This window comes from Ursus americanus, chromosome 19 (assembly GCF_024610735.1).
Source record: "Ursus americanus isolate L20-20 chromosome 19, mUrsAme1.1.p, whole genome shotgun sequence".
NCBI classification, from domain to species: Eukaryota; Metazoa; Chordata; class Mammalia; order Carnivora; family Ursidae; genus Ursus; species Ursus americanus.
The window spans coordinates 50,665,874-50,686,835 of record NC_142145.1 but is presented as its reverse complement, the minus strand read 5'-3'; the positions used below and the strand labels follow the sequence as shown (position 1 = coordinate 50,686,835).

Genomic DNA, 20,962 nt, shown 5'->3' with positions numbered 1-20,962 from the left:
TTGATCTCAGAGTCATGAGTTCACGCTCCATGTTGGGCATGGAGCCTACTTACAGAGAAAAAAGAAAAACAAAAGTTTTAACCCCCAGATCCACTTGGATAAGTTTGATGGCAATAGCTTGACTATTTTTCTTGAAGAAATGGGTTTATAGGATAATTCAGTAAGAAATGCTAATTAGCCATGGAAGGGAAAAGATTTCTTAATCACCCAGTTTTAAACAAGACTCCTATCGAAGAGGTAATAAGTGATCATATAAGACCCTTTAGAGGGATATTTAGAAGAATATCCGTTTCCCTGTATATTGTGAGCCCTAGTTCTTTTTCCTTATACTTTCTGGAGTTCAGTAAGAAAAAAAAAATGCAAGAGTAGAATTTAAAATGTGAAGTAAGGGGTGCCTGGGTGGCTCAGGGCGTGGTCCCGGCGTTGTGGGATCGAGCCCCACATCAGGCTCTTCTGCTGTGAGCCTGCTTCTTCCTCTCCCACTCCCCCTGCTTGTGTTCCCTCTCTCGCTGGCTGTCTCTGTCTCTGTCAAATAAATAAATAAAGTCTTTAAAAATAAATAAATAAATAAATAAAATGTGAAGTAAATTCAATATTGTTGGCCATCAGAGAGATGCAAATTAAAACCACAGTGAAATACCATAACACCTATCAGAATTGCTAAAATAAAAACAGTCACAACAACAAATGCTGATAAAGATGCAGAGAGACAGAATCGCTCCTACATGGCTGTAGGAATGTAAGCCAAAATTGTGCAGCCACTCAGGAAAACAGTTTGGCAATTTCTCAAAAAAGAAAACATGCATTTACCATATGACCCAGTAGTTGTACTCCTGGGCATTTATCATAAAAATTAAAATTTATGTTCACATCAAAACCTGTATACAAATGTTCAATAGCAGCTTTAGTCAGAATAGCCTCAAACTGGAAACAGCCCAAATAACCTTTATAGGTGTACCATGGCACACTACTGAGCCATAAAAAGGGACAAACTATTGATCCCTGCAGTAACTTGGATGAATCTGCAAGGAATTATGCCAAGTAGAAAAGGCAATCTCAAAAGGTTACATACTATATGATGCTATTTATATAATGCTTTGGAAATTAGAAAATTTTAGAAATGGAAAATGGATTGGTGGTTGCCAGGAGTTAGAAATGAGGTTGGGGGCAGGGAGTAGGAGTGGGTATAAAGGGCAACATGAGAGATCCTTGTGATGGAAATGTTCTTTATCTTGACTGAAGAGATAGATACATGGACCTAGACAAGGGATAGAATAGAACAGAACCACACACACACAAACACCAATGAGTACAGGCCAAACTGGGGAGATCTGAATAAGAACCGTGGATTGCATCACCATCAATATACTGTTTGTGTTATTACACTATAGTTTTGTAAAGTGTTACTATTAGGGGAGACTGGGTAAGGGCACATATACAATCTCTCTATTATTTTTTACAACTGTTTCTGATTCTACAATTATCCTTAAGTTTTTCAATAAAAAAGTATGGTCAAGTAAAACTACAGGCCTAAACATTGATCTTTTAACGGAAGAGGGTTCCAGCACAGATGGTAGTATAATAAAATATCTGGAAATAGGAATACATTTTCGTAGAGCACCTTTGCAACTACAGCAGACTGGGTGGGGTTTGAGGGGAGAAATAAAATGAAGGAGTTGGAACCTGAAAATGAGTCCCATTATCTGAAACAGCTGTCGTGATTCCGCTGCCGGGCTCTGTGAGGCAGACAGAATGCAAAGTGAGCAGGTGGTGCTTATAGCAATGAGATTTCTCTACTGAGACAGAATCCAAATGCCACAGGAGAGCAAAAGGCATCTATGTGTTTATGAAAGCAACAGTGCAGATGGGAACTGGAAGCAAACTCCTTCATGTGGCTCTGATGATAAGCCTTCCCAAAACCAGAAAGCTGAGGCCCTCCAGAAACCTACTCAGGATTGAAGTCAGATTGTAATTCGTGCAGGTGCACACCCGCGTAAGGCCACCCGTCCTTCCAGGGGCTTTGTGTTTATCCTCCCTCGGGTCCTGCCAAACCACCAGAAGCGTTCTTGAAGTTGGATCGTTATACCCGATGTATGTCCTTCCCTCTCACAAAACGTGTTTTGTAGGCCCTTAATCTCACCTGCATCGTGTGGGGCGACCCGACTCCAGAGGTTTCCTGGTTAAAGAACGAGAAGCCGCTGGTCCCAGATGACCACTGTAGTGTCAAGTTCGAGGCCGGCAAGACTGCTTACTTCACTGTCAGTGGGGTGAGCACCGCCGACTCGGGCAAATACGGGCTGGTTGTGAAGAACAAGTATGGCTCGGAGATAAGCGACTTCACTATCAGTGTGTTCATCCCGGAGGAGGAGGCAAGGAAGGCCACGGAGCAGGCCCAGAAAGGCAACAAGAAAGCCAAGTGACCAGAGACCGCCAGAAGGCTACGCGAGGGGAGCTGTGCTGAGCTGCCTTGCAGAACTTGTGTGTGAATGGCTTGGGTTAAGCGTAAGGAAGTCTTCCTGCTTTCTACTCCCTATTTTTGTGCTGGCTTGGGAGAAAGTTGTAAAATCTCTAATTCATGTAAAAAAGCATCAACTAACAATGTTTTAATAGTTTTTCTTTATCTACGAATTCTGTGTTAAGAAAATGCCACTGATAGCACAAATATTAGGAAACCGTTTTAAGAAAAAGATCAGAATAAAGTCAGAGGGACGTTGAACGATGGTCAGAGAGCAGAAGAATGTGTCGTGGAGCAGTGTTTGGACTTGGCTAGACTTTTCCCGGGAAATTCTCATGGGTTGCGATCATACTTCAGCATCCTGTCAAGACGGGGACGAATTGTTAAGCCGGCGGGTATGTTTTGTGTGTTGTGAATGATAGTGACGTGCATTTCTATTGGTGGTCTTGTGATTTGGCACCTCCTCAGTATTAATAAACAGTCCTCACACCCCTCCTCCTTCCCATCAGTGGTTTTCTCATTCTTCCTGTTCGGCTGCTCGGGGGCGTGGCTTCTGCTGCATCCTTGCCACCGGATCTTATAGCACATCCTCTGATTTTACGTCCTTTAGGTTAAAGCAGTACCTTCCTAGCATGGTAAGATGAGCCATCCAAGGTCAGTTGAGGTTCAGGGGTGTGAAATTGATCTGTCACCATACATCTGGTGACTTACTGTACAATCAAGTTGATTCCATTGTTAGGATACCCAAACTAATTGCATGTAACGTGTCAATTAAGGATAATAAGACAGTGTGGGAGGCTAATGCCAGAACTGGCAACTAAGGGCGCACAGTTAAGGAAAAAACAACCCCGATTCTGAGTTCAGAGAACTGCTAGCTTTGAAGCCCGCCCCTTTTGCCAGGGCTCGCTGACAAGTGGCATTATGCTTTAGGAAATTTCGTTCTCGCCCCATCTCTACCCCCAAACACTACCATCACCATCACACACCCACACCGCCCCCCCCCAAACATGCACACTTGCGCTCATTCACACACCACTGGAGGAAAAGAGTTATGATGAAAAGACGTTTCCCCTCTCCATCCTCCTGCCAAAAGTCAGGGATGGAACAACAGACTCCTTTAAAACAGATAGCTACGTATCTTCTCCTTTGCAAAATTCAGGACTAGGAATTGCCTCTCATCTGATTCCCTTGTGTAGCCAAATTTCCCCTGCTGTTGCCATGACATTGAACACCAGGCAGCAGAGAGATGCTGTGCTTTCACTAACAGGCATGTCAAGGGCAGCTGACCTTGAGCAGTCTAAAGCTTTCCCTCCTTCAGCAAGAGATCTCTCTCTGGACAAGGGGACCCAAGGAAAGTGGAACCAGCAGGGGAACTGAAGAGAGGAGAAAGAAGAAAAGCAGGAGCTGTGCAGGTGAGAGGCCCCCAAAACCCTCCACAGAACCCCAGATGCACCCATCTTAGAACCAGCAGCAAAGTCACCAGGGTTGGGGGAGGGGAAGAAGGGATGTATGTGTGCGTGAGCAGAACCTGCTACCTGCCCCACCGCCCCAGTTCCATACCACTGGTGCCCAGACCAGAGAGGAAACAAGACGGACGTTGAATCCAATGAAAACACAATTTTAAAACAGTGGGTCCTAAGTTCTGAAATTGTGTGAAAACTTGTGAAATCAAAGTGTGTGTCACTGAGATTCCTGCCATCCAGTCCAGAGGGACTTGATGGAACAAGGTGGCAGTGAGGGAGAAAAATGCTTTCATACTCATAGCTCTACACGCTGAGACTCCTCAACAAAACGGTTATAAGAATTATTTCAGGGGTGGGGCGCCTGGGTAGCGCAGTTGTTAAGTGGCTGCCTTCAGCTCAGGGCGTGATCCAGGCGTTCTGGGATTCAGCCCCGCATTAGGTCTTCTGCGGGGAGCCTGCTTCTTCCTCTCCCACTCCCCCTGCTTGTGTTCCCTCTCTCGCTGGCTGTCTCTCTGTCAAATAAATAAGTAAAATCTTAAAAAAAAAAAAAAAAGAATTATTTCAGGGGTGCCTGGGTGGCTTAGTCGGTTAAGCGTCCAACTCTTGATTTCACCTCAGGCCATGTTCTCAAGGTTGTGAGATTGAGCCCCATGTCAGGCTCCACGCTGGGTGTGAGGCCTGTGTAAGATTCTCTCTCTCTTCCTCTGACCTTCCTGCACCCTCCCCCCCTCCGCTCTCTTTCTGTCTCTCTCAAAAAAAAGAACTATTTCAGCCACTATAACAACCAAACGAAATCAACTACATTATGATTTGATGGCTTATGTAAAAAGCTGCTGTTTCTACAGGGGAAAATGGAACAAAAGTATAGATCTATCAATTTAATGATGCTGAAAGACTTTCTAACTCATGAGAATTCATGAATCTGTGACCTGCTAATTGTGAGCTACTGGTACACAGAGAGGATTGCATTGGAACACAAAATAGACTATTCAGAGTTTTGTTTTATAAAATGAGTTTTCAATCTATTAAAGTAATAAATTTAAAAATCTAAATCTTCCTAAATCCTTGAAGGTTAGCTTTAAAATCTTATTTATCTATTTAGAAATCTAGCCATTGAAAAATTTAAGGGTGCCTTAATGGTATAACTAAATTCCCTTTAACTTATTAAACTGTATTTATAAATTAATATATTTGCTTTCCATTTTAGGTACTACTATCATCTGACTTAACAAACAAAAGCTTTCCAAAAACTTAAATAATTTTAATTACCCATGAAACTAAGCATACAGATATGGAAAATTTTGAGTTCTCTTAAATGTTCTCATTTTGTAGACAAACTCAGTAAGGCTTCAACATAAAATCACAATCAGTTAAACATTGTAAGTTAATATGATAAAGCTGAGCTATTACTAAGATAAATTATCTAAAACATCACAAGTACCTAAAAATCAAATATGCACAGATGCCATAACGCAAAAGAATTAATTCTACCCGGATAAAGCTCCTCTGGCCTGGGATGACAGTTAATACCTACATCAAAACAGGAGACGTGGCTCCGACTGTTGGAGATGGACAGCTATACGCCCAGGTCCTGCACAAGGCTGGGGTACGCAAAGGGTAGCTTAGTCAAAAAATTGGGAATGGTAAAAATATCACCAACTGACAGGGAGAAGCTACACGGAAGCCTGCCATCTGGCTGGGGGTGGTTCTGGGTAGAAAAACAAAGTTAATGGATTCCTCAAGCCAGTACTGCATGCTTGTGGGGTCCAAATTTACAGCACCACATGGTGTAGAAATCTCAAGCCAAGAGTTCCCATAAAAATGGCCAATGTCTGGGGCCCCAGAGAAGCACGTGTAAAACTACACTACAAGAGACTTCTGTGTCTGCCCACAAAGGATTACTGTTATGGAAATTGTCCTCCCACCATAAACAACTAGAAAACCAGGCAAAATATATGGGGGGAAAACTGTCTAAAAAAGGGCACTGGCACACAGACACAGAGAACTATGAGCCCTGAGAGAAAAAGAAATCAAAATGAGAGACCCATGATTGCCTGGACGAGTGTGGCCCTGGACAGAGTGTTCAGGCTGCAGTTCAACCAGTCGGAACCCAAACAGCACCTGTCGGTCTCATTGAGCTGAAGGGACAGAGACTGAAGTTCAAAGAGGCCGAGGCAGCTAGACTTTGTGGGGAAAAGTCTAGGGAGAACTGAGTGGCACAGAGGAGCCATGCTGAAGAGCTGCGGACGGGTCTCTGGCGGAGCACTGCTCTGTGGGTGCTGGGGAGAGAGCTGCTGGGAAGCAGTATGTCAAATAGTCCTTGGGGCTCACACAGGCTGGGAACAGTTCTCCCTCCCACCAGCCTGCGTGAAAAGACTTTGTAATACGTGGAACATCAGGGAGAGTCTTCAGAAGTTTCTCACCTTAGCAGAGGTGCTGAATTAACCTGAGATTAAAGCTGCTTTTGACACATCCCAACAAAAGGCAAAAGCAAGCCTCAGAAGGCTCAAATACCTGTAATAACCTAAGGGTGTGTCAGAAGCAAGTGCAGCACACTTGAAATGGATGCATTACCCAACAGTGTGAAATTCATTATAAAGAATATCCAATAAGAATCAGCAGGCATACCAAGAAGCAGGAAAATATTGGTAAAAACCAGGAGAAAAGTCCATTTAAGATAAATAAGTCCTGGGGATGTAATGTATAGCATGGTGACTATAGTTAATAATACTGTATTATATATTTGAAAGCTGTAAGAGAGTAGATCTTAAAAGTTCTCATCACTCTGAAAAAATTGTAACTATGTGAGGTGGTGGATGTTAACTAAATTTATTGTGGTGATCATTTCACAGTATATGCATGTCAAATCATCATGTTGTATACCTAAAGCTAATACCATGTTATATGGCAATCATCTCAGTAAAACTGGAAAAAATACTTTATACACAAATATTATGGGAGTATCAAGAATAATTCAATATAGGGGCGCCTGGGTGGCACAGCGGTTGAGCGTCTGCCTTCGGCTCAGGGCATGATCCCGGCGTTATGGGATCGAGCCCCACATCAGGCTCCTCCGCTATGAGCCTGCTTCTTCCTCTCCCACTCCCCCTGCTTGTGTTCCCTCTCTCGCTGGCTGTCTCTATCTCTGTCAAATAAATAAATAAAATCTTAAAAAAAAAAGAATAATTCAATATTAATTTAATATTATTTGAGCTCATAATGAAAATTCAAAATAAATTTTTGTAGTTTAACACTATGTAATCCCAACAGCAAATGTAATCATAATTTTGAGAAAAGATGCTTGAGTAGCTTTTGGAAAATGATAAGCTATGTGTAGATCAGTAATTTGTTGGTGGAGTGTAGGTATATAACTTGAAATGTCATTAGTATCATTTTGTAATCATTAGCCTAAGTTAGCCCATCTCTATAATCTAATAAAGTAATACAGGCTTAGTAGACAGAAAGAGAAGTACATTAATAAAAACAAAACCCAGAAATAACAAAGATAATAGAATTAGCAGGCATGGGCCCTAAATCATCTGTTATAACTATAATCTATATTTTCAAGAAGCCAGAGGGAAGATTGGATATATTAAATAAAGACATAGAAGAATGCCCAGGTGTGTCATAATAAATTTGCTGGAGAACATTGATAAAGACAAGACCTTAAAAGCAGCTAGGGAGAAAAAGGTATCACATGCAAAAGCAAGAATAACAAAAGACTTCTCAGGAGTAACTATAGAAGTCAAAGGACCATGGAGCAAAATCTTTAAAGTCCCGAATGGAAAGCAAGCAAAAAACTCTCAACCTAGCATTCTCTACCTGCAGAAAATATCATTAAAAAATCAAGCAACATAAAGACTTTACACGACAAACTCAAGCTGAGAGGTGTACTACCAGCAGAATGCTCTCTGCTCTCAGACTTCTGTCAGTGCAGGCACCTCCACCTCAGGAGCTCCCCCCAGCCCCCCATCAGAACGTCCCAGGAGATGTGCCTCTTCCTCACACACCCCAAACCAGGGACCACCGTGCCGAGAGGAGCTTCTTGTTTCCCTGAAAAGAACACTGTGCCGAGGAAGAAGAGAAGCAAATAAATATTGCTGGAGCGGAATCAAGAAATCTGAAATCCTCTTCTCAGAACGTTTCAGCAGGGTTGAAAGTTAAGATGAAGAAATGATGACAATGGAAAAAATTCTTTGTTTTCTTCTCAAAACTGAAGGAGAGGGCGATTACCTATAACTTGTATTCATAAAAATATACACTATCCTCTTTTTCTACTCATTCATTCATCAACAAATACTGACTTAACACTGGTCTGCTCCAGGCCCTGTTCCTCCCCGGCTCCTCAGCACGACAGGCTGACCCTCAGTGGTGGGTAGAGCACAGTCAGGCTCTAAAATCCTCGCCTTCTCCCCAGGTTTATGTCCAGCGACAGTGGAAAATCACAGGCAGCTTTGACCTCTGCACAGACTCTGCCAGAAGTCATGGAACTGAACTGGGGTGAGAATTGGTTTTTTCCATCTCCCTGGACGGGGAATGAGGCAAGATGAGAGTTTCTCAGTGTGTGGGCAGCTAGGAGATGAGGAGAAGAAAGGGGAAAGAAAAGAGATTATTGGCTTCTATGCATCAACTTCACATCTATAAGAAGTAGACTATTTTGTGTAAACACTTTCAGTTGGACTTTTTCTCAATTTTACATTTCTTCAGGCTTTTAATATTAATGTTTCTTATCTAGGCTACATTACGGTTATTAACATTTCAAAAATTTGCTGCAGACTTCTAATGCTGCACTAAGGAGGGCTGTTGCCTTCAAATACGAGGCACCAAGAAATTGAAAAGCTGTAAGTAAAAATATAACAATAAACTGTTGTAGCTAGAATGGTAAAAAAAATTTATTTTTATTTTAAAATATGGTCATGCTCAAATCACTCTGTCTTATAAAACAGAGACGTTTGGTTGTGTTGTCCCTAGTTCTGCTAAAATCTGAGTCAATGACATTTGAACAACTTTTATGTAGAAGCAGATTGATTTCTGGCAGAGCAGAGATGCAGAGCCAATTTGTCCCATTTCCACTCTACCTTATTAATATGAAACTAAAATAAAGGGAAAAGTTTATCACCATAAGGCTGAAGATATTCAGTAAATGTTCAGATTTCTGTTGATAAATAATTTAAAGCAAAATAAGTCAAGACACTAGGAAAAGTTTAAAAATTGAAACACATTACCTGAAATGTTATTATAGTGGTATGTTATAGAGATATAGTTGTATATAATTATCATTATATTGTTTGTATACTACATAGAGATATGCCATGTATTTATATATCGTATTATTATGTATTATTTAAAGATGAAGTTGTATATTATAATTGTATTATATTGTATTACAGTTTATATTATAGAGATATACACATGATAAAGACTAAGGGATTTGAAATCTCAAAAAAAATTGCATAAAGACCTTAAACTAGGTTGCTTGGTGCACTGGGTGTTATACGCAACTAGTGAATCATCGAGCCTTACATCGGAAACCAGGGATGTACTGTATGGTGACTAACATAATATAATAAAAAATCATTAAAAAAAAAAAAGGACCTTAAACTAGGAAGACATTTGGAACTGTTCCTCATTTCTGTGGAACTACATTTACAAAAATGCAGTGTGTTTCTTTTCAACACAGGAAGTTTGTTACAAAGACATCATTCAAAACAAGAGTCAAACCCTGGGAACTCCATTTAAGATGAAATGGAAAAAAAAAATTCAGAAGGCGTTTACTTCTCTGGGCTTTAAAGTATTTATGTAGAAATTAATGAGTCCCTGCAAAAAACCATTCTATCCCAATTCACTTCTGCTGTGGACTTCTTGTGTGAGTCCTTGAGAATTCCACATCATTCTAGCATGACATTCTCTCCTGCTAAAGGAATCTATCTGCCTGAATAACAGCATATATTAATCTCATGCCTTTTCCACCCAGGCCTCCAAAGTTGCTCACCCTCCGTAGCTGGCAAAAGTTCCACTAAGCATGTAAGGTCTTAAAATAAGCCAATTATTGATGAGAGATTTGGGGGAACTTCTCAATATTTGACTTTAAGGGTGAAGTATGAGTCAGTTTGGTGGTCACTGTTAGCACGCATTTTTTTTCCTTCAACAAGTATTTAGAGCAAAGACTGCAAGGGCACAGAGATGCATCAGATGGAGATTTATTTCGGATGTTTACCTCTAACTGATGAGATAGCAGGAACATGTAGAGCCATATAAGCAGTGAGTTCATAAGGAAAATACAGACAACGAGCTGTTATCTGGGTTCAGAGGAGGGATGCAATACTTGCTTTATGGTGAGGGGAGGATGAAGGAGAGAATGGGATACAGGATTCAGAGAAGGCTTCATAGAAGTAGGAGCATTTTTTCTGAGCTCTGCTAAGCCCATGGGGTTTTGTCGTGTTGAGACTGAAGAGAAGGGTATTTCTTTCTTTCTTTCTTTTTTTAAGATTTATTTATTTATTTGAGAGAGAGAGAGAAAGAGGGGGAGCAGAGGGGCAGAGAAAGTCTTAAGCAAACTCCACACTGAGCAGGGAGCCCCACACAGGGCTCAATCTCATGACCCTGAGATCAGGACCTGAGCCAAAATCAAGAATTGAAGCTTAACCAACTGAGCCACCCAGGTGCCCTGGGTTATTTCTGTTAGCAATCACTCGGCACCATGAACACATTGCAGGAGCAGATAAGTCAACACAGGAGTAAGCTGGAATAAGTGCTCCCACAGAAAGGAAGTGTCCAGAATTTGTTCTGTCCTTGTTATGGGCCGAATTGTATCCCCCAAAATTCACGTGGAAGACCCAAGGCCCAGTACCTCAGAATGTGACTGTATTTAGAGATAGGACCTTCAAAGAGGAATAGTAGTTAGGTAAAAATGAAGTTATTACGGGGAGCCCTAATCCAGTACTACTGGTGTCCTTCTGAAAAGAGGAGGTTAGGACACAGACACACACAGGGGAAAGGCCACGTAAAGACACAGAGAGAAGACAGCTATCTACAAGCTTGGGAGAAAGGCCTTGGAGGAGATGCTGCTGACTCCTTGATCTTGGACTTCTAGCCTCCAGAAAGGTGAGGAAATCAATTTTGTATTGTTAAAGCCCGGTCTCTGGTACTTTGTTAAGGCAGCCCCAGCAAACTAATGCAGTCTCCATGGAGACTTGAGACATTCCCCCGGTGTGGACCTGGTTTGGTTTCCCAGCTCCCTATCTTGCCGCAGCTTACCACTCAGCCCCGCCAGACTGCTGGACCGCTATAACGGGCCATCTCACCGACATGCCCTGACTTACAAGGCGCGCAGATGACACAAACCAAAATATAGCAATAAAGGCAGCAGTAAACATCTGAAGACCTGCTAGGCATACAGCACTGTGTTTAGCACTGGGTCACTGCGGTAGTCTTCTTAGGCTGCCAGGACAAAATATCATAGACTGGGTGGCTTAAATAACAAACATTTATTTTCTCACAGTTTTGAAGGCCAGAAGTCTCAGGTCAAGGTTGCAGCAGATTTGGCTACTATTAAGATCTCTTTTGCTGGCTTGCAAATGGCGGCCATCTCACTGCTCATGGTGCATGCAGACACCAACCCTTAAATGTATGAATTCGGGTGGGTGCAGGATACAACTCAGTGAGTAGCAGCCACTGATTTTGTGTGGCAGCTACTAAATAGTATTTACTGGGGTGCCTGGGTGGCTCAGCGGGCTAAGTATCCCACTCTTGGTTTTGGCTCAGGTCATGATCTCAGGGTCCTGGGATAGAGCCCCATGTCAGGCTCCGTGCTCAGCAGAGATTCTCTCTCCCTCTCCCTCTCCCTCTGCCCCTGCCCTGCCTCAACTCACATTATCTCTCTCTAAAATAAATAAATAAAATCTTTTAAAAAAATTATTTACAATATGCCAGATACTATTTTAAGTATTTTAGACATTGAATCCTTTTAATAAACATATAACGAAGATATTATTATTGGACTGCCTTTCCGGATGAGGAAACTGAGGCACCAAGAGAGATTTTTGCCCAAAACTACACAACTATTAAGTGGCTCAGCTGTGTTTTGAGCCTGGGCATTTAGGCTCCAAAGTCCACACTTTTAATAGTTAATCTTACTCAGCGGCCTCTCAGGTTACATGTGGATAGAAATACAGTCACAGTCTGCAAGGTATGGCAGAAGCCTTACCATCCTCTCAACTTCACTGGGCCCAGGTTGGGGAGGAGGAACGGTTGGGCGTTCTGGCAGATGGCGCTGCTGCAGGAGGACGCCCTCTCCCTGTAACCCGCACATACATATACCCTCCAAACGCATAGACGTGCTGGATAAAATATAACAGAACCGTTTCTAAGACATTTAGAGCATGGGAGAAGAAAGAGAACTCTCTCGAAAGTAAAATGCTTGAGAGAAAAGACATTATTTACTTCATCACTGACTCTCTACGGCTTTGCTTTGTGCCTAGCACATTCACAGACATTTGATAAATATTTTTTGAAGGAAAGAAACTGTTAGGGGGTAGAGAATGAACAGTAAGCTCAAAATCAAAGTAGCACGCCAAAGTAAAACTGGACAGATGAAGACGGTATTAGAACTCGGCACAAGCTTCTGGAGTTGGGAGCTGGGGTTTTGATGTTCATATATACATAGTCCGTGTTCACAGATCAAATACATGATGTTCACAGCGGCGGAAGATGAAGCCACTAACCTGTCAGAGGGACTCCTGTCTAAGGCGAAGGAGTTGTCCCATCTGTGAAACAGAGACCAGAACACTCAAGGACACCAGTCCTGAGAAGCCGCAGGAAGCTAACCTGCCCTCCCTGTAGCGTGTCTACAAAACCAAGGAAGGTGGGGCTCTCAGGAGACAGCATCCACCACAGATGAGCTGTTGGTAAAAGTTACAAACCATCCAGGAAACGAGCACCCAAGGGAGAATCACAAGTAAGATCATTCCTGTCTAAGAATGGGAGGTACTAGAACAACATGAAAGAATCTTTAAAATAACCGTATTTAAAATCTTGAAAGAGGTAAAAGAAGAAATATGCTCCATAATGCAGGAATTGCGTATTATGGAAAAAGTAGAACATATTCATTTGGAAAAGAATATATAAGAATCCCACACATGAAAAATATACTACTTGGAATTTTTTTTTAAAAACTCAGTGGACAAGCTAAACACTTGAGTAGAGAGAGAATTAATGACGTGGAAAATAGACCAGAAAACACATTTCAGAATTCAGATTAGAGATATGAGAAAGAAAACCATGAACATTATTTCAGAGACCAGGAGACTAAAATAAGAAATACCAAATAGGTCGAACAACACTTCCAGAGAGGAAAGTAAAAGAACACAAAAATCACTATTGAAAAATGATAGTTATTTTATCCCTAAGGATATGTGGTGAAGTTCCCTATATGAGCAGAAAACATAAAAAATAAATCCACACGTCGACCTCTCAGAACAGAATGCAGCGTATCGAAGACAAAGGGAAAATGTAGAGTGAGTTGTGCGAATAGGGCCGGCTGCTGAGGGAACCATAGCTGGTATAGAGAGCAGCATGTGGCCGGTCTGCCTCATTCTTGCCCATTGGTCACAGATTCCGGCTTCAATCGGCAGAGAGCACTGCTTTGGCAGGGGCATCATAGTTCTGCCTTGTCGACAGTGGGAGGTGAACAGATTAGGGGAATAAACAGCTAGATTATAATTTTATTACAGTCTCAGGAACTATCTCAAATATAGCATTGAAAAGGACAGACTCCGGGGGTGCCTGGGTGGCACAGCGGTTAAGCGTCTGCCTTTGGCTCAGGGCGTGATCCCGGCGTTATGGGATCGAGCCCCACATCAGGCTCCTCCGCTATGAGCCTGCTTCTTCCTCTCCCACTCCCCCTGCTTGTGTTCCCTCTCTCACTGGCTGTCTCTATCTCTGTCGAATAAATAAATAAAATCTTTAAAAAAAAAAAAAAAGGACAGACTCTGAAACAATGCCAATATGTTATTTGTAATTCTGTTTGCATTTTCCTCAACTTTAGTCTTGCTTCGATTTTGGACAGATGCCCAAGCATATTTTTTATTGAAGATAATTAAAGCATAAATCAATCAGTGAACAAGCTTCGCTGTCGTTAAGCAGTGTCCTTTGTTTCTTCCAAAAATATTTATTGAGCAGTCACTAAGAGTAAAATACTTTGGTGAAAATTTTAGAGTTAAGAGCTATGAAGACATGCAGCAGGACAATGGATAATGAGTTTCAAATGGTTTAACTAGGATGCTGTAGGCAGAAGGTTCAGTAAGTACAAAGGCCCTGGGCCAGGTCTGCATTTATCATGTTCGAATAACAGAAAGCAGGTCTGGAACATAGTCTGCCTGAAAGACAGGCGGAGGAGAAGTGTGCTACAAAGTCAGGAAGGGAAGCAGGGGTCAGATCACATGAGGCAACTTTAGAGTCAGGTAAGGAGTTTGGACTTTATTCTAAATCCAATGGGAACCCACTGGTGGATTTTAAGCAGAGGAACAACATGAGTTGATTAATTTTTTTGGAAGATCATTCTGGGTACTTAGTGGAAAATGGATTGAGGAAGGACAAAAATGAAAGAACGGAAAGGAGTTAAATTGTTTTTCCACCAATTCAAGAGAGAATTGATGACAGTTTTGACTACAATTGGCAGTAGAGATGGAGAGAGGCAAGCAGATTTGAGATATAATTTGAGATAAAGTTTTGTTAATGCATTGGATCTAGTGAATGAGGGAAGGAGAGAAGAATCAAGGATAACTTTGAGACTTTTGGCCAGTCCACAGGAAGGGGGATGGTACCACTACTTGAAGTGGGAAAAAAATGAGGAGAAACAGGAAAATCAAGTGTCCCATATTAGGCATATGTTAATTTTGAAATACTTATTAGACCCATGAATGGATATGACAGGTAAGAAGTCAGACAAAGTCTGTGGTTCAGGGGAGTGATGGGTATTTAAGAGTCACTGGACTTCATTTATTTTTAATTTTTTTTTAAATTTCAGAGAGAGAGAGAGCGCGCACGCATACCAATGGGGGGAGGGGCAGAGGGCACGAGAGAATCCCAAGCAGACTGCACCAAGTGCAGAACCCAACATGGGGCCCAATCCCACAACCCTGAGACCACGACCCAAGACAAAATCAAGAGTCGGATGCTTAACCAACTGAGCCACCCAGGTTCCCCAGAGTCTCTGGACTTTAGACACTACCAACAGTTGTAGGCTTCCAAGAGAGAAACCATCTCTGGAAAGAAGAAAGTGAGGAAAGAGAGATCTGGGCAGGCCAGCATTTAGAGTTCCAGAAGAGAAAGAGAATCCAGCAAAAGCAACTGGAAAGGAGTGGCTTCGGAGGTATGAAGAGGACCAGGGAGTGTCAGGGAGGCAAAAGAGAAGAATGTCCATCCCAAACAGAGTGGACAGCTGTATTGGATGAGGATGACGTTTGGCATTGGGTTTAGTTTTAGTAATAGAAGCCTTGGAGTGGGCTTGAAAGTAAATGAAAATTGAAAAAGTGGGGACACAGAGTACAGATCATCATTTCAAGTAGTTGTTGTGAATGGGGAGTAAAGAAATGACATGGTAGCTGAGGGGGAGTTGGAATAAGGTGGGAAGAGTTATCTAGGATGCTGGATAAGAGATGAAAAGGTGCTGATGAGGCCAATTGAGAGGGAGACAGTGAAGATGGAGACTGAAGCCCATGAGTAGCAAGAAGGGCTGACATCCAGAGCACTGACAGAGGTTTGGCTTTGCACGGACAGGGCCCCTTGCCCTCCGCCATGATAGGATAGAGGGCAGCAGATGTGGGCAGTTAATAGATGATGAGGGAGTTCCTATCTAATTGTTTCCATTTTCTTCACGAATTACGAGGCTAAGTCATCAGTTGGAAGTGAAGATGCAGGAGGACGATGCGGATCAGGTTAGGAAGAGAGGAAAGGGAACAATACAAATAGCTCAGAGAGCAGGAAATGCAGTGGGGTTCCTGGGAGGTGTCAAGGGCCCATAGAAATCTGTGACACATACCTAAGATGAGACTCACCAGCACCGTTGTGCAACTTTCTGCAGTAATCAGTTGCACAAGTGTACTTATGATGGAGGACAGGCGCTTTGCCAGATGAGTAAATGGAAAGAGAATGGAGAAACAGAGTCAAGGCAGTTCGCAAGGACACAGTTACAGAGTTGGACCATGGAGTCTAAGGCTGGGCAACAAGGGGAGAAGAACATTTGAAAAATGATGTTCAACAGATAAGTGGTCTCGATGAGATAAAACCATTTGGAATGAAGCATTTCAGTAAGGAGACCAGAGGATACCATGTCACGGCCAGAGAGTGGAAAGCATAAATTTGGGATTTCAGAGTTATTCCCCCTCCCCCCAGCTTTTCCTTATGAGTAGGCAGAATAAGTCCTAATCTATGGAGGAGTTTGCAGAAATAACAGGAAAGGTTCGTTGTCTTCACCTTGCCCAGAATATATCCCCCTACTTCTTCACAGGTGACTGAAATTACATAACTAGAAAGCCATTTCTCCATCATCGAGTGACTTCCTGTTAACGTGTAAACCCTGTGGGACGACTTATGCCAACCCAGGTAGGCTCACCTCACCCACTCCTTCTTTCAGAAATTAGTGAGCACCTCTCAGCAAAGGCTGTTTCCAACTGTGATGTTCTCACAACCTCACCCTTAGGTGAGAATTCATTTATCAGATTATTTATAGAGAAAGGCTTTTTTTTTTTATGTGGAAAAGACCAGATATACCCAGCACCTGAACCAGAAAGTTTGGGCCTTCACAATGAATCTGGGCCTGGCATTGTTTTCCTAAAGTTAGATCATAACTAGAAGTTTTGTTAAAGGAGGAAGTAACTAAACTTTGTTAAAGTAAATAACTAAACTTTGTTAAAGTTAGATCATAACTAGAAGTTTTGTTAAAGTTTTGTTAAAGAAGTTTGTTAAACGTTGTCAAAACAACGTTTAAATGTTTACTGTTAAACATAGAAAGTCTGCATTAAACAATTTATTGTAAGGACATAGAGATGATATACTAAGATGTTTGAATAAGAGTGTTTAACACAATACTGTTTATGATATCAAAACATGGAAAACAATCTTAATACTAAAGAATAGGACATTGGCGAAGAAAAACAGTCATCCACAGAGGGAATGCTGTGCAGCAGTATCAATTGATATATTGCCTCGTTGGAAACGAAAATCCTTTCCCTTTTTTAAAAATTTAAAATCATATAAATAAATAAAGAGGAAAGAAAGAAAAGAGTGATATGTGTATGAAACTGTTAACAATTTGTATCTGTAGGGTGGGATTATGGGTGACGACTCTTAATTTTGTTTTTTTCTGTCTTTGTGCTTTATTATGTTTTGCCTGAAAGGAAAACTAAATGTGAGCATATTTGGTCATCAAAGAAAATATCTAGTTTGATTTTATTTCCTCGCTGTGCAGAATTTACATAGATACCAGCCTCAAAATTCTGCCGTAAGACCTAATTAAGTTTAACAAATAAAGCTTTTAATTCACAATGTTTATTCTGACACTTTCTGTAACAAAGAAGCAGTTGACTCAAACTGAATTACCTGATTATAAAAAGAAATTATTCTTGTCAGAAAATAATGATGTCTGGGCACCTGGGTGGCTCTGTTTGCTAAGCGTCTGCCTTCGGCTCAGGTCATGATCTCAGGGTCCTGGAATCAAGCCCCAAGTCGTTGGGGTCCCTGCTCAGTGGGAAGTCTGCTTCTCCTTCTCCATCTGCCCCTCCCCGCCCCACTTGAGCACTCTCTCTCTAATAAATAAGTAAAATCTTTAAAAAAAAAGAGAAAAGAATGATGTCATAAATAGACAAGAAGGTACAACATTCTTTTTCTAATATATATTTTTTTCTGATAACTAAATTATCCTACTTTGGGAAATGTAGTTAATGCAGTAGCTTGAGCTGGAAGACATGCCATATTGTAAGTCTTGGCAAAAATAGTTCTGGCATCTTCCTGGAGTCAGAGTGGGAACATTGTGGGAGGAAATGACAGGTGATAAGTACAGTGACCGCCCTCCAATGTGCTGGACACTGGAATCAGCAGGCAGCACTGGTCTGTGCAGCCTTCTCTCTCATTTCCTGTGCTTCTACTTTAAACTCCAAACAGACCAAGAAACAAAAGGAAGGAGAGAAAGATGGGCAATGAATCTGAAGGGGAAAAGCAGAGATTTAAAAAGAAAGAAAAATGGGAGGTAGGAGGAAAAGGACCATGTCACTTATTGTATTCCCATGGGAATAAAGGAGAGAGAGTGATGACTGTATTATAAATAAGGCATTCGTTTATCTCAACACACATGGATGAGGCCCCCATGATGGCCTAGGCCCTGTGTTGCGATAAGAAAGAAAAGCATGTTTCATGGGGTGCCTGGGTGGCTCATTCGTTGAGCGTCTGCCTTTGGCTCAGGGCGTGATCCCAGGGTCCTGGGATCAAGCCCCACATCGGGCTCCATGCTGCTCACTGGGAGCCTGCTGCTTCCTCTCCCACTCCCCCTGCTTGTGTTTCCTCTCTCGCTGGCTCTCTCTCTCTCTCTGTCAAATAAATAAATAAATAAAATCTTTAAAAAGAAAGAAAGAAGGGGCACCTGGGTGGCACAGCGGTTAAGCGTCTGCCTTCCGCTCAGGGCGTGATCCTGGCGTTATGGGATCGAGCCCCACATCAGGCTCTTCCGCTATGAGCCTGCTTCTTCCTCTCCCACTCCCCCTGCTTGTGTTCCCTCTCTCACTGGCTGTCTCTATCTCTGTCGAATAAATAAATAAAATATTTAAAAAAAAAATAAAAAATAAAAAATAAAAAGAAAGAAAGAAAAGAAAAGAAAAGAAAGAAAGAAAGAAAGAAAGAAAGAAAGAAAGAAAGAAAGAAAGAAAAAAAGAAAGAAAGCGGTATGTTTCTATCCTGGTGAACACAACCATTCCAGTATTCTAGAATGTACATTTTGCTATTCCTCTGCTCAAAACTTCATGAGCTTACTCCATGAGCTTGGCTCATGATTTCCCAGCCCCTGTTTCCTCCATGTCGCCCCACCAAATCCTAATTGTTCTTCACTGCTCATCTGCTCCATGAAGTCACCTTTAATTTTCCCTTCCAGGCTGTGTGCATATTTCTCCTTTGAACTCCTGTTTTATTTACAGTGAGTACTATGTTTACATGTTAGAATGAAATTATTCTCTATTTATGTGTATTTTCTACTCAGTGTGTAAAGGGGATTGCGTGGATTCCTCACACTAACACAGAAATTGACATGCAGTGAATATTGATTGATAATCACACTATTATGGTGGTTGATGTCGCCACGCACTGAAATAATGCTCTCAGACACCAATCTGAGGGGTCATGCAGGGCTGCCTCTACAAGGGAGAGTGGCAGCAGCTGAATTGTGCATATGGCTTTTATTTAGTTTTTTATATCAGCAAAGCAAGGACAGATGTATCAAAGCATGGGGAAGGAATACAAAGAGATGGCAATTATCTTAAAGCCAGAAAACAGGCCTGTACCTCCCCTATCCATCCAGGGAGGGGGTCATGGGTAAGGGAGGAATGGGGATGTCCTTGCTAGCAATCGCCCAAGGCAGGAAGGGGAGCTGAGGGTTACTTTCCTTCATAGCTCCTTATCTTTGCCCTGCCCCAGGAGATGATGGGATCTTGTTCCTACCGGGCATTGTGTTTAACCGCCCAAGAACAGGAACGCCGCTGACATTTCAGTTGCTCCCACAATCCCTATATTTATTAAAGACTCATTCACTAGGAAGATACATCCCCTCGCTTTCTAGTCGTTTTGCCTGTAACTGAAAGGGGGAAGTAAAATTCCAAATGGAACAGAAAAAGATCAACAAAATAAGCTAATGAATACTTGGTTAAACCCACCCTAGCCTATTAATGCCTCCTTCTGCATAAAAATACGTGTTAGGTATATATTTACTTAGGCAAATCCCAAGAAGGATTTTAAACACTTCGGGGGAGGGGAGCCAGAGAGGATGAGGTACCTTATTCTTTTTCAGATTTGGATACAGGAAAAAGTTCCTAGAGGTACTGACACTGCAAAACTAAAGCTGGTCATCATCAGGCCCATCAATATTGACACCAAACATTTACTTAGCATCTCTATAAACTGTGAACTAGCTGATAAGTATAGAGTAAAATTATGAATAAAATATAGACTCTGCTCAGGAGAAGCTGAAATGCCTCAATGGAGAGAGAGAAGAATGTCACCCATGAGTTTGCTGGCAGTATCTGGAGGGGTTTGAAGGTCCATCCCCCACGAGAAGGCAATCGTCAGCAGTAACTCCTCTCAAAAACACCCTGGTCAGGGGAACATAGAAATGAGTCTCAATTTTCCCTTTCAATCATGAGGCAGTTCACAGTTTCATTCCAATGCTTGCTACGAGCCCCTTCAACTTCTAGTCTCTCATGCTCTTCTCTTCCTTTGCTCTCCGGGTTCTTTTGACCCACCCACCTTCCTTCTGCAGAATCCCTAACACCGGGCTTCACTTGGGCCCCATCCTACCAGAACAGTCAGGGGCCTGGCCGGCACTTGCCTACATCTTTCACATGCAGCCCACAAGACAAACAAAACCGTTCTCTTGCTAATAGTGACACCATCTCTGTAATCTGAGAGTGAGGTAGAAAGGGCAAAGACCAAGGAGAAGAGACATCCTGTCCTGCAGCATATCCACAGCCAAATATAATTCAGAGAAAAAATGTTATTGAAAAAATGTGTATATCGAGAGGATGGAACAGGTGGAATGAATAGAACAAACAAATGCACAGCAGTGGGTACATGCACATCCATTCATTCTCTCATTTCCTTTACAGCACAGTAACTTTGCCTCTGAGAAATAAAAAGTCAACATAATGGTGACTAAACCAGGTTAAAGGCATATTTTCCCTCTTATGTAAAATTCCACAGCTAAGTGTCCAGTCCAGGGCCTACTCCATGAAATTCTCAGAGACCCAGCTCCTTCCAGCTTACTGATCTATCGTCTTGAGGATGTGGC

General features: G+C 42.0%; 2 protein-coding genes across 4 annotated transcripts in view; one reads left to right on the top strand and one right to left on the bottom strand.

Annotated features, from left to right (window-relative positions):
* The window catches only part of MYOM1 (myomesin 1), a 147,512-nt gene extending 144,554 nt beyond the window's left edge, over positions 1–2,958 (top strand). For all 3 annotated transcript variants that reach the window (XM_087869948.1, XM_045781841.2, XM_045781842.2), the window contains one exon: positions 2,127–2,958. In XM_087869948.1, the coding sequence (XP_087726074.1) occupies positions 2,127–2,420 (294 nt within the window). In that variant the 3' untranslated portion in view covers positions 2,421–2,958. The remainder of the gene's footprint in view (positions 1–2,126) is intronic.
* The window catches only part of LOC123782003 (uncharacterized), a 63,903-nt gene that overhangs the window by 19,215 nt on the left and 23,726 nt on the right, over positions 1–20,962 (bottom strand). The window lies entirely within an intron of this gene.